The 13,367-nt window shown below is 49.5% G+C and overlaps 1 protein-coding gene across 1 annotated transcript in view; it reads left to right on the top strand.

The window, feature by feature from the left end:
• Positions 1-13,367, top strand: part of CLIC5 (chloride intracellular channel 5) — an 86,756-nt gene that overhangs the window by 51,691 nt on the left and 21,698 nt on the right. Inside the window, exons 3-4 of the mRNA XM_084889849.1 lie at positions 711-836; positions 5,731-5,837. Coding sequence (XP_084745975.1) covers positions 711-836; positions 5,731-5,837 — 233 coding nt within the window. The remainder of the gene's footprint in view (positions 1-710; positions 837-5,730; positions 5,838-13,367) is intronic.

Raw genomic sequence — 13,367 nt, 5'->3', positions numbered from 1 at the left:
GCTCAGGGCTCCCACAAGTGTGGCACCTGAGAGAGCCTGGGCAGAATGTTACTGCCCTCTGAAAGGCTCCATGGATTCCTCTGCTTCCTCCTCTCTTCCCAGTGCTCCCCCTCCCTCGCTGTCCCCCCCCCCCCCCCATCTACCAGCCCCCTCCCCCTGACTTGGCTCCATCCCTCTCTTGCATCCCCACAGCTGGTGGGAGCCCAGAAGCCCCGGTGGGCACGAACAGGGCCCTGTCAGACCCAAGCTCACTCCCCTTCCTGTTGAATATACCCTTAGCCACGCAGAGGACACTTCTTAGCGTAAAGGTGCCAGGGTTGCACTCCTTCATGTATGAAGTTGGGAATTCTGGGCAGGGCATTTTTGTTAAGCTAAGCAGTGAAGGAACCTTTGAAAGCTAAGTCCATCCTCTGCCCTGGGTATTGAATGCTTGGCACTAATTACATAGTCACCTGCCATTTACTCTCTGTTTTAAATAGTACTCAGCTCCTTCCTCCTAGCTTGCTCCTCTCCCAGGGACTTCCCGTGTCACCTCACCCCCCTCAGAACCTTTCTAGCCCCCCCTCTGCACCCCCCGCCCTATAATGTAAGTCTGTCTTGCTGACAGTCATGTTGGAAAGCACCCGAGTGTAATGCATGACAAACCCCAGGTTTCCCTGAACGTGACTTGCTCTGGTGTCAGCCACCCCTGAATCTTGCTCTCTCCACAGAAAGCCAGCCGACCTGCACAACCTCGCCCCCGGCACCCATCCGCCCTTCCTGACCTTCAACGGGGACGTGAAGACGGACGTCAATAAGATCGAGGAGTTCCTGGAGGAGACTCTGACCCCTGAAAAGTAATGAGCTGTTTATCTCCATGGCTAAGGGCAGGGAGGGCCATGTGGGAACTGAAAATATCGCAGTGCTAACGTTGAGGGGGCGGATTTCCAAAGGGGCCTGGTTCATTCAGAGCATAGGACCCTCTTTTCAAAGAGACAGGCCAGGGCACCCCTCCTCACCCCCGAAGAGCTGCCAATCTCAAAATTGCTCCAGAAAGTCCAACTCCAAAAGGGGGCGCCCCACCCCTACAAAGTGGGCAGATCATGACTTCAGGAGCACTGGGAACTTAGCACCCTCCACCTCCCTAAAGAAGTCCTCTCTCCAGCTCACTTTGCCTGAAGACCCCCCCCCCCCCCCCCCCCCCGCATGAGGGCAAAATCTCCCTCATTTCAGATAGAGAGCGGAAAAGCTAATGAAATGAAAATAAGCCAGGAGAGAGGCAACCCACAACTCAAAGCCACATGAAGGCATGAATACGAGTTGTAAATCGGACCAGGTCTGGTCTGAGGTTATAATTAGACATGAGAAAACACACTGAGAGCAACATCTCTTCTGAGAAAGGGCACGGGGAGGGGAGACCGGGGCTTGTAGTTTCCTGTCAGGTACGTAAGCTGCTCCCCAAGGAAAAAAGGAGTAACAGGCAGATGGGGTCTAAAAGTAGCTGGAACTGGACTTGTTTGTTATATTCAATTATAATTAGGGATTAAGACAATCACCAAAGTTCTTTTATTTTTTAATAGAAAAATAATATTATGTATAGAGCTCTGACTTTATCCTGAAGGATACATGAAAAATTCTAAGTGAATTTGCTGGAGAGTCAGTTTTCAGGCTTACTTTCCAGGTTGGGAGTAGGGAGATGAGGAGGGCAGAGATTGGAAGAGTTATAGGTAGAGAAATCAACAGGGAGAACCCTGGCTGCTGTGGCTCCCTTGGTTGGAGCATTGTCCCATACTCCAAAAGGTCAAGGGATCAATTCCCTGTCAGGGCACATGCCCAGATTGCCCAGTCAGGGTGCCTGCAGGCAGGCAACAAATTGATGTTTCTCTCTTTTCCTCAAATCAATTTAAAAAAAAATTGGGTGAGGATTAAAAAAAGAAAAGAAAAAGAAATCAATTGGGAGGAGCCAATTGGTGACACCCTGTTGGTGAGGATCCAATCACGTGACCCCAACCAAGCAGAGTGAGAAGCTGGGAAAAGCAGAGTAACACATGGATACTTACTGAGCATGAGTGATGTCTGCTACAGGTAAATTACTTAAAGTCTTTCCTTTAAAAAAATGGTTTTATTGATTTAGAGAGAGAGAAAGGGAGAGGGTGAGAGAAACATAAATTGGCTGCCTCTTGCATGCCCTCTACTAGGGATCGAGCCTGTAACCCAGGCATGTGCCCTCACTGGGAATTGAAGGAGCAACTTCTCAGTGCATGGGACTATGTTTAACCAACTGAGTCACACTGGCCAGGGCTTAAAATCTTTCTAATGTTTAGTTCTCACATCTATAGAATGATGACCATAATGCTTATTTCAAGGGACTATTGTAGAAGATAGTGCTACGTATCCTGGTGAGTGACATAGCGTAAGAGCTCATTGAATAGCAGCTTGAAGAGTTAGAAAAAGAAGTCAATGCCTCTTTTGTGACTGTAAGGACAGCGGGTGAGCTTAGATCTTAAAATCACAGATCCCAGTGGGTGTCTTTTAATGAATAAGCCAGACTCCGTCCACCTCCAAGGCTCATTTGCTTAAGGAGCAGAGACAGGACAAGGCAAACTCACAATCAAAGGTCGGAAGAGTCGGAAGCCATTAGCCTGCTTCTCAGGGAAGGTTTGGTGAGAAGAGGAAGCAGAGATAATGGAGAAGGGACAGAGGGCAAGTCCACTCACTTTTCAGCTCATTAGAAAAAGGAAAGTCAACACTCAAGCTGTCTGGGGAGCCCCTGAAATCAGCAAAGGTCACTCCACGAGGACAGGAAGACTGGCTCTCTTTTTCTCCAGGGGAGCCCCAACATCAGGGTCAAGGCCTGGCTGCCGGTAGGCGCGAACGGCATGTTGATTTACTTGCACTGGGCCCTTTTTCAGAGGTGTGATGGTCAATGCCTGGCCAATGAGAAGCCAGTTGGGACTCTAGGCCAGTGAAAGCTCTTCCATCTACAATCATATATGAATTTTTGCTACTATTTACAAAAGAAAGTGTGTTTTTTTGGGGGGTGGGGCAACTGTTTTACTTCCCAGAATGAAGCTAAAGAGCATGTCTAAGATGAATACATTTGAAATAAGATGTCTTAAAAACAGTGGAGAAAAATTTTCATTAGTTAGAGCAGAGGTCTGCAAAGTCTTGTGTGGCGCCAGATGGCGAGTCTGCTTGCCTTTGTGGGCCATAGTCTCGGTCACAACCCCACTCTTATAAAGTGAAAGCAGCCATAGACAGTCTGTGAATGAATGGCCATGGCCGTGCTCCAATAACATTTATTCATGAACGCTGACATTGAATTTCATGTTATTTTCACACATCACAAGGTAACATCTCTCTTGTTTTAATTGTGTAAATAGATGTTGGGCTGGATTTGGCCTGCTGGCTGTAGACTGCCAACCTCTGAGTTAGAGAAACTCGCCGTTGCCTTGACTGTCACCAGACATCACAACCTTATTTCACAGATGTTTCTGTGAATGAAACACTAGTCTCTAGCCTTTTGGAGAAAGAGGATGGACTCTGTAGCCCCCCTGTTGCATATTTAAAATATGGTGTGAATATGGAGCTGAAGTAAATATCCTTAATATCCTGCACACAGTAACCTCAAGTCTAGTTACTGAAACCTGTGAGATTCATATTTGAAGGCACACTCCCCAAAGGACAGACTTCACGTGGGGAATATTGCTTTTTCAGGAAGGTCTCAATGAGTCCTAGTGCTTAGCAAACAAACAGCACTACAGCGGTCTCCCTGACCACCCACAAGTGGACCCTGTCCTCTCTCTTGGATTGGGTACCACGCACCCATGTTTGTCTCAGACTGATCATAAAGAAGTGATCAGAGTACTGGAAGTGTGAACAAATGATGGCATTAAAAAAAACACACTTAACAAACCCAAGCCTAAATAAAAATGCATTTTCTAGGCCCTTTTCTCTTTCCATTTTTACCTTATCAAGCAAAAACAAAGCCTTGGGTATCTATTAATAACTTAAGGCAATCAGTTCTAAGAGCATGCCAGATTCTCCGTGAGAAGGCGAAAATAGGAAAGGGTTATCCTAAATTCTCAGGTCTTGGTAGATTACTTGGCATCTTGCAGTAAAGCGTGCCCCCAATCAGAGCAGATGAATTTGATAAATTTCCAGTAACACTAAGGAAGACAGAGGTGTGTGTGTGTGTGTGTGTGTGTGTGTGTGTGTGTGTGTGTGGTGTGTGTAGAACATGCGCAGAGCGCCCCCTCCTGGTAGATGGAGAGAGTTCATCTATAGTGTTCAGCCAAGGCACAGAAAGGATTTGGGGGCTTTGAGGGTAAAACAGCAGAGTCTATCTGAAATTAAACAGCTACCTATCATGGCCCAAGAGTGGACAGTCCTAGCTAATGGGCCAGAGGAGAATCAGAAAAAATGAAAGAACAACAAATAATTTTTAAAGGCGTTTTGGTTCAAATTATTTAAGACATTAAATAAAAAAAACCTGTTTTGCTTTTCAAATATAAAGCAACCAAACATCTCACCATTGGCAGTTATTCACCCAGAGATCACAAAGGTACACAGACTTGATGATAATGACAACCAAGCAACTGTCCTACATCTCCTCATCCCAGCCTGGCTAAACACACAGAATACATATGAATATATATATATATATATATATATATATATATATATATATATATATATATATATATATATATATATATATATATCAGAATTGTTCATTTTAATGGTGTGAATGGGGTCAAACCCATGGGTTCCCACACAGGTAAATTTATCTCATTCTGTCTCAAGGACTATTATCTCAATAGTAAACAGTCCTAACCCCAGCGTACCGTTTATATTTTTCTGACTTCAAAATGAAAGGATGTGCAAGGGAGAGGGGCTGGATCCTTGCCAGTCTGTATTTATGCTTAGAAATGACACAATTGAAAACACTCGCCCCAGCTGGTTTGGCTAAGAGGGTAGAGCATTGGCCTGCAGACTGAAGGATGCCAGGTTTGATTCTGGTCCAGGGCACATGCCTGGGTTGTGGGATCGATCCCCAGGCGGGGATGTGCAGGAGGCAGCTGATCAATGATTCTCTCTCATCATTGATGTTTCTATCTCTCTCTCTCCCTATCCCTTCCTCTCTGAGATCAGTAAATATATATAAAAGAAAGAAAGAAAACACTCTAGCTGCTGACGGAGCTCCGTGCTCACCTTCTGGCACACAGATAAGGAGGGTGGGGGGGATGTTTCAGAAGAGGACCATGATACACTTCCTTTCGGGAAGTGGTTTTGAGGCCTCAGTGGCAAGGTGTCTAGCATATCCTCACTCTCAAAATCCCCTCCAGGATATAATGAGGGGCCTGGCAGTGGGTAGTGATTTTAGTGTGCGTTGTTGTACTGTCAGGGACCTCGCCTGCTACAGAACCAAGTTTGAGTACATTTTTGATTCAGGCCTTTAATTGGTGCATTGTTGCTGGTGGTCCAGGAATTCGGCACCTCCTGGGTCCTCTGAATGGTGTTCCGGTTCCTGCCTCCAGACTGTCCCTGCAGGCAGCTCACCGGCCGCCTCCGTGTCCTCCGTTGGTGAACGAGGGCCGAGATGCCCGCCCTTCCTAAAGGAGGGAGTAACGCCCCAAAGGGTTTGTAGATCCAGCTAGAGACAGGGGTGCTGCTTGGACGGGAACAGATTCTCCCCTAAAGGATCTCCAGGTTCTCACTGACCCCAGAACCCCGTGACTTTCATTGCAGGTACCCCAGACTGGCTGCGAAGCACCGGGAATCCAACACAGCAGGCATCGACATCTTCTCCAAGTTCTCTGCCTACATCAAAAACACCAAGCAGCAGAACAATGCTGGTGAGTGACTCCCTGCCACCAAGACTCCCTGGCTGTGCCATCCCTGCCCAGGGAATCTCATACCCAGGTCAGAGAGGTACAGGAAGCAATGCCCCTTGGTCTTCATGCCCCCGCCTAGACTCAGGGCAGGGGTTGTCCATCCCGCTTTCTGGCTAATGTGGGAGGAAAGACCATGGGCCTTACTGCTGGACTGGGGGGAGGGATGCAGTGTGCGTGCCAAGTCAGCCTTGGTGCACAGGAGGATTCCTTCTCTGCATACTATGGTCCATTTGTTCCAAACCTACAACCCTGGCTGTGCTCTCAGGAAGTCCTGTTGGAACAACAGCTTCCTCTGGTCCCTGGAAGACTTCTCAGGGGGCTGTCAGAGGCCACGGCAGGGAAGGCTGAAGGCAGGGGCGGAAGGGGCGGGGGACCACTTCTCGGAGCCAGCTCCTTCTCCAGTGGCCGTGGCTGTGGGGCTCGGGACTGTTGCGGCTTCTCAGAGGGCCTGGAGCGCCTCACTGAGGCTCAGAACACATCCAGTCCCTCCTTTGGCATTGTCCTTTCAGAATGAACTGATGCAACTGGAATGAATAGAACAGTCAAATTGAGCGTGTGGGACACCTAGAACATAGGCCCTAGCGAAGGAAAGGAGAAAGGAGGAGAATGTCTGCTTGCCCTCTGAGTGGGAGAATTAATGAGGTCGCCCGATAGGCTGGCGCAGAGCCGGAGGAATTTTCCTATAGGGCTTTGAGAAAGCTTCTTGAAAAAGTTTCCGCTGGGTCATAAAGGTTGAAAGGGAGTCAGTTGTCTGGAAACATTGGGTGGATGCTTTGGGGAGGGTGGGAAAACACCAGCGACAGAACCAGGAAAAGCGGTCAGAGCCTGCAGTGCCTGCCGGGGAGACAGGACTTATGGAGGGGCAGTGGCAGCCATTGGAGGTGCAGAAGGAGGCACTAGAAGGAGAGTAGTCTTTTAGGGACCAGAAGAGGAAGGCTGTGGAAAATATTTGAACATACTCGGTGCCCTTGCTTTGTTGCCTTTGGACCCTGTGGTGGAGTGAGGAGTGTCCCCCACATTTTCGTGACCACCCAGGACCTCTTGAGTGTGGACTTATTTGGAAAAAGGGTCTTTGCAGATGTAATTAGTAAAGTATCTCCAGATGAGATTGAGTGTGGCCCCTAAGTCTGATGACTGGTGCCCTTATGAAAAGAGGAGAGGGCACACAGACACAGGGCAGAGGGACACGTGAAGATGGCAGAGATGGGAGGGCAGCAGGCACAAGCTGCGGACCCCTTGGGCCACCAGAAGCTGAAAGAGGCAGAAAGGCTTTCCCTCTCGATCCTTGGGCCTGCCAACACCTGATCATGGATTTCGGGCCTCTAAAATGGAGGGTTAGATTCCTGTGGTAAGGCAAGCAGCTTGTGGTACTCGGTTGTTGTCATCCTGGGAGACTGAGGCAGCCCTCACACCATCGTGTGAAAGGGCCAAGGTCGCAAGGCAAACGGGAGGGCCGGGGCCTGTCCCTGCCTCCCCTCAAACCCACAGAGCTGGCTCTGGACCCTCGTTTTCAGATCCCACACCCAGCGCCCGCTCCTCTCGGCCACAAACATCTTCCTTCATTATTGTCAGAGCACCCTCAGAAAGTTCAGCTCATCGGAGCCTTCCAGATTCTCCAAGTTATAAACAGTATTTACATATTATCCGTACTTACAGTTCTCCCATCCCCAGAGCCAGAGCTACAGTTTCCACTGAGCATCGAGTATCCATTTCTTATAAACTCCACACTGGCCAACTTGCATTGTTTCCTCTTCTTCTGTTTCGCCCTGTTTTTCTCCTGAGGGTTTTACCCTTGTGACTCCTCTCCCCCTGCTCATTTGCACATTGCCAAGCGCCTGCAGTTCTGCTTTCCCAGAGTCTAGCTCCAGATCCCAGTCCCTGGCGCTGTTCTCTTCTGCCTTTTTACAGGACACCACGTGCTCATCCTTCGTTGTAACTATCGCTGACCCACTCCCCTCCCTCCCTCACCCCTTACCTCCTGGTTGTGGCCAATGGGTCCAAGGTTCTTAGTCTCAGAAGCCAGAGGTCAAGTCTTCTGCAGAGCAGCGCCATGGCCCCGCACACAGCCCAGTCCCCCATCCCCTGAGACAGTCCGCACCCCCTCTCTGCTCTGTGGGGCTCTGTAGGAGGTGGGGGGGGAGCAGCCTCTGTAGATCATGCATTGACATCAGCATTAGACCCAGCCTTCCTGTGACCTCCATCCTGCACCACCCTCCACCTCCCCCTGCCTCTTCAGCTCTGCATTTACCTCTCCAACGTCCTTTCTTCAGATTGTTCTTTTTGTGTTTCCAGCTTTTTTCTCTGAGCAAAGCCCCCCTCTTCCCCTTTCAACCTTCCCCCCACCTACTATCCCAGCCTCCTGTGCACACATGGTTGTGGTCCTGGTCCTTTCCTGCCCTCTCACCCAGCACTGTGATGTGGTCTGCGGGGTGGATCACTCTCCATACCCAGGGTGGGCACAGGAACGCCATTTAAAATACCCATGTTAGCCGAAACCGGTTTGGCTCAATGGATGGAGCGTCAGTCTGCGGACTGAAAGGTCCCAGGTTCGATTCCGGTCAAGGGCATGTATAATACCTTGGTTGCGGGCACATCCCCAGTAGGGGGTGTGCAAGAGGCAGCTGATCAATGTCTCTCTCTCATCGATGTTTCTAACTCTCTATCCCTCTCACTTCCTCTCTGTAAAAAAATCAATAAAACATATTTTAACAAAATAAAATACCCATGTTGGCCGGCTGGCATGGCTCAGTGGTTGAGTGTCGACCTATGAACCAGGAAGTCATGGTTTGATTCCCGGTCAGGGCACATGCCTGGGTTGCGGGCTCGATTCCCCATGTGAGGTGTGCAGGAGGCAGCCGATCTATGATTCTCATCATTGATGTTACTCTCTCTTTCTCCCTCTCCACTCCTCTCTAAAATTAATAATAAAAATATATTAAAATACCCCTGCTGTTCACAGTTCCTCCAAAGTCCTCAGCTACAGGAACCCAGACCCCACTGGGGGCAGCCACCCATAGCTAGCACACAAGAGAGTCATCCGTTAGAATGTAGGTTCAGCCATTCCTTTATTCATTCAACAAACTCAGGTTGCATGGAGTGGCTACAAGTCTGAGCCCATGTGTAGGGCATTTCCTGTGTACAGGGCACTGTGCTGGATTTTAGAGGTGCCAGGACAAATGCAGCAAAGTCTATTGCCTGTGATGAACGATTGAGGGCTGAAACATAGAAACAGGCAATTGCTGGCTGACTTGAATTCCAGGCCTGCCACTCACAGCTGCACAGCTCTGCCTGAGGGACTGGCTCTCTGAGCCTATTTGGGCATCAGGAAAATAGACAAACAACAATCCTTTCAGTTTCTTCAGCTGCCATAAGGCAATTGATAGCGTATCCAAGGCTTGTAATGCAGACTCATTCATCTTACTGCTTGCAAATCCTTTAGCACCCTACCTGACACATAGTAAATGCTCACTAAATGTTAACTTCATTGTTATCACAAAAATGAGACAACTATGGGCGTCGAAAACTATGGGTGGCGGGTGTGGCTCCCCACAAAGTACTTCCAACTCTCCTACCCAGGTAGGCTCTTTTGCTTGTTTAACTTTGTTTCCCAGTTTCTTGGTGCACTCTCCTCATCTCCAATGTATATATCAAAGCGACCAGGCGGCCTGGCTCTGGTGGATACACCTCAGTATTGCTGTCTCTGACCTCGAGGTCACGGTTTTGTGTCTGTTGCTGCACTGCCCCGCTCTGTAACTGCCAAAGCCAGCCCCTCGCTGCAAGGTGACCGGGTTCCACCTCCACGCCCTCCCTTCTCAAACTTGCTTTTCACTCCATTTAAATGACTTCCTCCTGACAGTCTCCAGACCCCACACTGAGTAGGATGCTGCATGGGCTCACCTTCTTCTCATGTGGGGTCCCCCACTGCCACCCCTGGTTTGGGGGAAACAGGACTTTGTGTGTGCACATGCTGCACGTCCCACGGTTCAGTTCCAGGTGAGGGAACAGTAACAGCAGCTCCCAGGGCCTGCAGGCTCCGCGCTCGCGGCCGCCACCGCCAGCAGGCAGCAGGGACCTGGTCAGCTACAGTTGGCGCTCCCAGAAGAAGAACACAAACTCCTGATTTGGAGGTTTGAGTCGCAGGCAGGCAGGAAGGAGCTGTTATTTTCGTTTTCTTTGGTCTTTCCCTCTGGGACTCCCCCTTGGCTGCAGACGCCAGGCGACTGGCTTCCAGCGATGTGACTTCTCTCCAGGCTTCCCCTGCAGGCACCCTTCCACCCTCTGGTCCTCACTGTGCCTTCTCCACACCTGAAAACTATGTTTCTTCTCTCTCTCTCTCTCTCTCTCTCTCTCTCTCTCTCTCTCTCTCTCTCTTTTAAAAACAAAACAAAACAAACAAACATGTTTTTATTGATTTCAGAGAGGAAGGGAGAGGGAGAAAGAGAAACATCAATGATGAGAGTCATTGATTGGCTGCCTGCAACCTGGGCATGTGCCCTTAACCGGAATCAAATCTGGGACCCTTCAGTCCGCAGGGTCTCCATCCACTGAGCCAAACCGGCTAGGGCTCTCCCCATCTTCTCTTGAGGACCCGAGAGACCTCCCTGCAGCCTGAGGGCCATGTCACCATCTTTCCTGCTTCTCTTTGTCATTTCTAAGATTCAGAGCAGCCTGCCTATGCCTGTCACTTTGTATTATGACCGACATGTCCCCTTGTAGCATTGGCAAAGACGTGCTCCTGTCCCTGAGGGAAGACACTGTGATCTCTTAATTTTTTATTTTATTGCTCCTGGTTTCTCTCTGCTAAAAGGTGGAACACACATCTGTCTGTAGCACTGCAGTCTTTCTTCCCCTGTCATGTTCTCAGGGTTTGTGTCCACACATGCTCACCCCTACTTCCCACCTGCCAGCCTGGGGAACCACCCCCAGAGACCGAGGCCCCGCAGCCTGTTCTCTCCTCCCACACCAGTGGTCAAAGTGATTCCTCCAGCATGTACCCCTCACTCGGAATCAAATCTGTAAGACCCTTGAGAAGCTACTTTAATGTATAGAAATGGAGGCTCACAGACTTCAGATCAATGCTAGGAAGTTTGTAATGAAATCTGTTCTCAATTAAAGAAGTGAGTGTCCCAACCATGGGAGCGTACGAAGGAGGCTGGACCTGCCTCATCTAAGGTGTGACCTATTGTAAGACACTGCGGCTCTCTAGCCACATGTGGCTCTTTTTGAGTGTGGCTCTTGCACAAAATACCAGTGCCTGGGCCAGTCTATTTTGAAGAAGTGGTGTTAGAATAAGTTTAAGTTTTAAAAATTTGGCTCTCAAAAGAAATTTCAATCGTTGTACTGTTGATATTTGGCTCTGTTGACTAATGAGTTTGCCGACCACTGACTTAAACTATAATGTTTTGCTTTTAGAGGTGTCAAATGTGAAAAAAAAAATGTGCATCTTAGTCTTGATGGAATATAATAGTTGATTCCCATAGCCCTTTCTCAGTCGAACATTCTACCACTTCCTAGAGGCTCTGCAGTGAAAGGTCAAACCCTCCCTTTTGCGTGACCTTGAGCCACCTTGTTGGACAGAAAGTGGGTCAAGGTCGGCATTGCTTCCGGCCTCTGGGCTGGCTGGCCCAGCTCCATGCCCAGTGACGTGTCAGGTCTGCTGCTGTCTCCTGCCTGTAGGCAGCACTTACTTCTTGGGTCAGGAGTGGGCACTTTTTCTGTAAAGGGTCAGATGGTAAATATTTTGGACTTTGCAGACCCTGCAGCCTGTCACAACTGCTGGGCCCTGCTGCTGGAACTGTAAACAATGAATGCGGCTGTCCTAAGAAAACTTCCTTTATGGACCCTGTCATTTGTTTGTTGTTGTTGTTTGTTTTTTTAATAAATCTATTTTATTGATTTTTTACAGAGAGAAAGAGAGAGGGACAGAGAGCTAGAAACATCGACGAGAGAGAATCATCGATCAGCTACCTCCTGCACACCCCCTACTGGGAATGTGCCCGCAACCGAGGCACATGCCCTTGACCGGAATCGAACCTGGGACCTTTCAGTCTGCAGGCCGACGCTCTATCCACTGAGCCAAACCGGTTTCGGCGACCCTGACATTTGAATCTCACATAATTTTCAGGTGTCAGGAAAGTTTTCTTTTGACTTTTCCCAACCATCCAAAAAATGTGAAAAAACAAAAACGTACTTAGCTTGAGGGCAGTGCAAAAACAGGCAGTGGGTGGATTTGACCTTGGGACTGTAATCTACTGAGCTCAGTGTCAGGCAGTCCCAGATACACTGGCAAGTTCTCTTCATTACTATATCTTCTCATCTCCGATGTGGAGATTATAACAGGGCTCTTCCTTGTGGCATTGTCACGTGAATTAAATGAATAAATGCATAAGAGCAAGAAGGACAGTCCCTGGCACACAGTAGTCACCAGCATGTGAGAGCTATGGTATTGGGACAGCTCTTGTTGGTTTCAGGAGCTCACAGGCAACCCAGCTTTTAGTGTAATGTAGGAGTATGTGCTGCCCTCTTCTGGCTGGTGGAGGAATCAGCACTAAGCATAGCTAATCATGCTTCTCATGAGGAGGTCTGTGGGTTTTCAAGCATGCAGGGGTCTTCAAACTACGGCCCGCGGGCCACATGCGGCCCGCAGAGGACTCTGATCCGGCCTGCCAGGTTTTTTGGGCAGTGAGCGCAGCCGAGGTGTTACAGTAGGAATTAGTAGTTCATATAGTCCAGCCCTCCAGCTCTCTGAGGGACCGTGATCTGGCCCCCACTTTAAAAAGTTTGAGGACCCCTGACTCAGTTCTGCCTAAGCATTGGCTGGGGGTCCCAGCAGAGAGCAGGTTTTCTTCAGGGGCTCAGGGTCATCTTCCATCATCTGTTCTCCCACACCCAAGGTCAGGCATGTCCCCCAGGTCGCATGGATCCTCCAGAAGTCACTGGCTGTCCCATGACCCGCTGCCCCCATCCTCGTCTTTCTCCTTTTCCTCTCCCTCTTCCACCACTTCCGATCTTGACTTTTATGAACTTCCTTGACCTGAAATAGAAAAGTGTTTGAAAGGATTCAAAGCGGCCTGGGAGGGCTGTTAGCCCTGAACCGACAAGCCCCCGTCTATCAGAGGCTCATGCTTTCTCTCCACGCGGCATGAAAGCAAACTGCTGTCGGGGGGTGAGTGGGGGGGGGGGGGGCGGGAGCAGGGTGTCGGGGAGGCAAGGTGGAGCATTTTTCCAGATTCCCCAGGATGTGGTGAGCCGTGTTTAAAAGAGAGTGTGTGTATTTATTATTCCAAGCCACTTCAATCACAGGGCGCCGATTTCCTTCTCCTCTTCCTCCCCCTGCCCTCAGCCCCCTGTTACAGGGTGGGCTCAGTCTGCAGGCCCGGCCTCTCCGAGGGGCCGGGCAGGGCCCCCACCTCACAGGCAGGCTCCTGCTCTGTAAAATGCGGTGGGAACAGGAGTCATAATTGCACTGCTCGGAAGCAGAAGTCAGCGAGG

Source organism: Pipistrellus hanaki (genome assembly GCF_964339955.1).
Source record: "Pipistrellus hanaki genome assembly, chromosome: 7".
In the NCBI taxonomy this organism is placed as follows: domain Eukaryota; kingdom Metazoa; phylum Chordata; class Mammalia; order Chiroptera; family Vespertilionidae; genus Pipistrellus; species Pipistrellus hanaki.
Note: the sequence above shows the minus strand (reverse complement) of the source record. Positions and strands in the feature narration are given on the sequence as shown.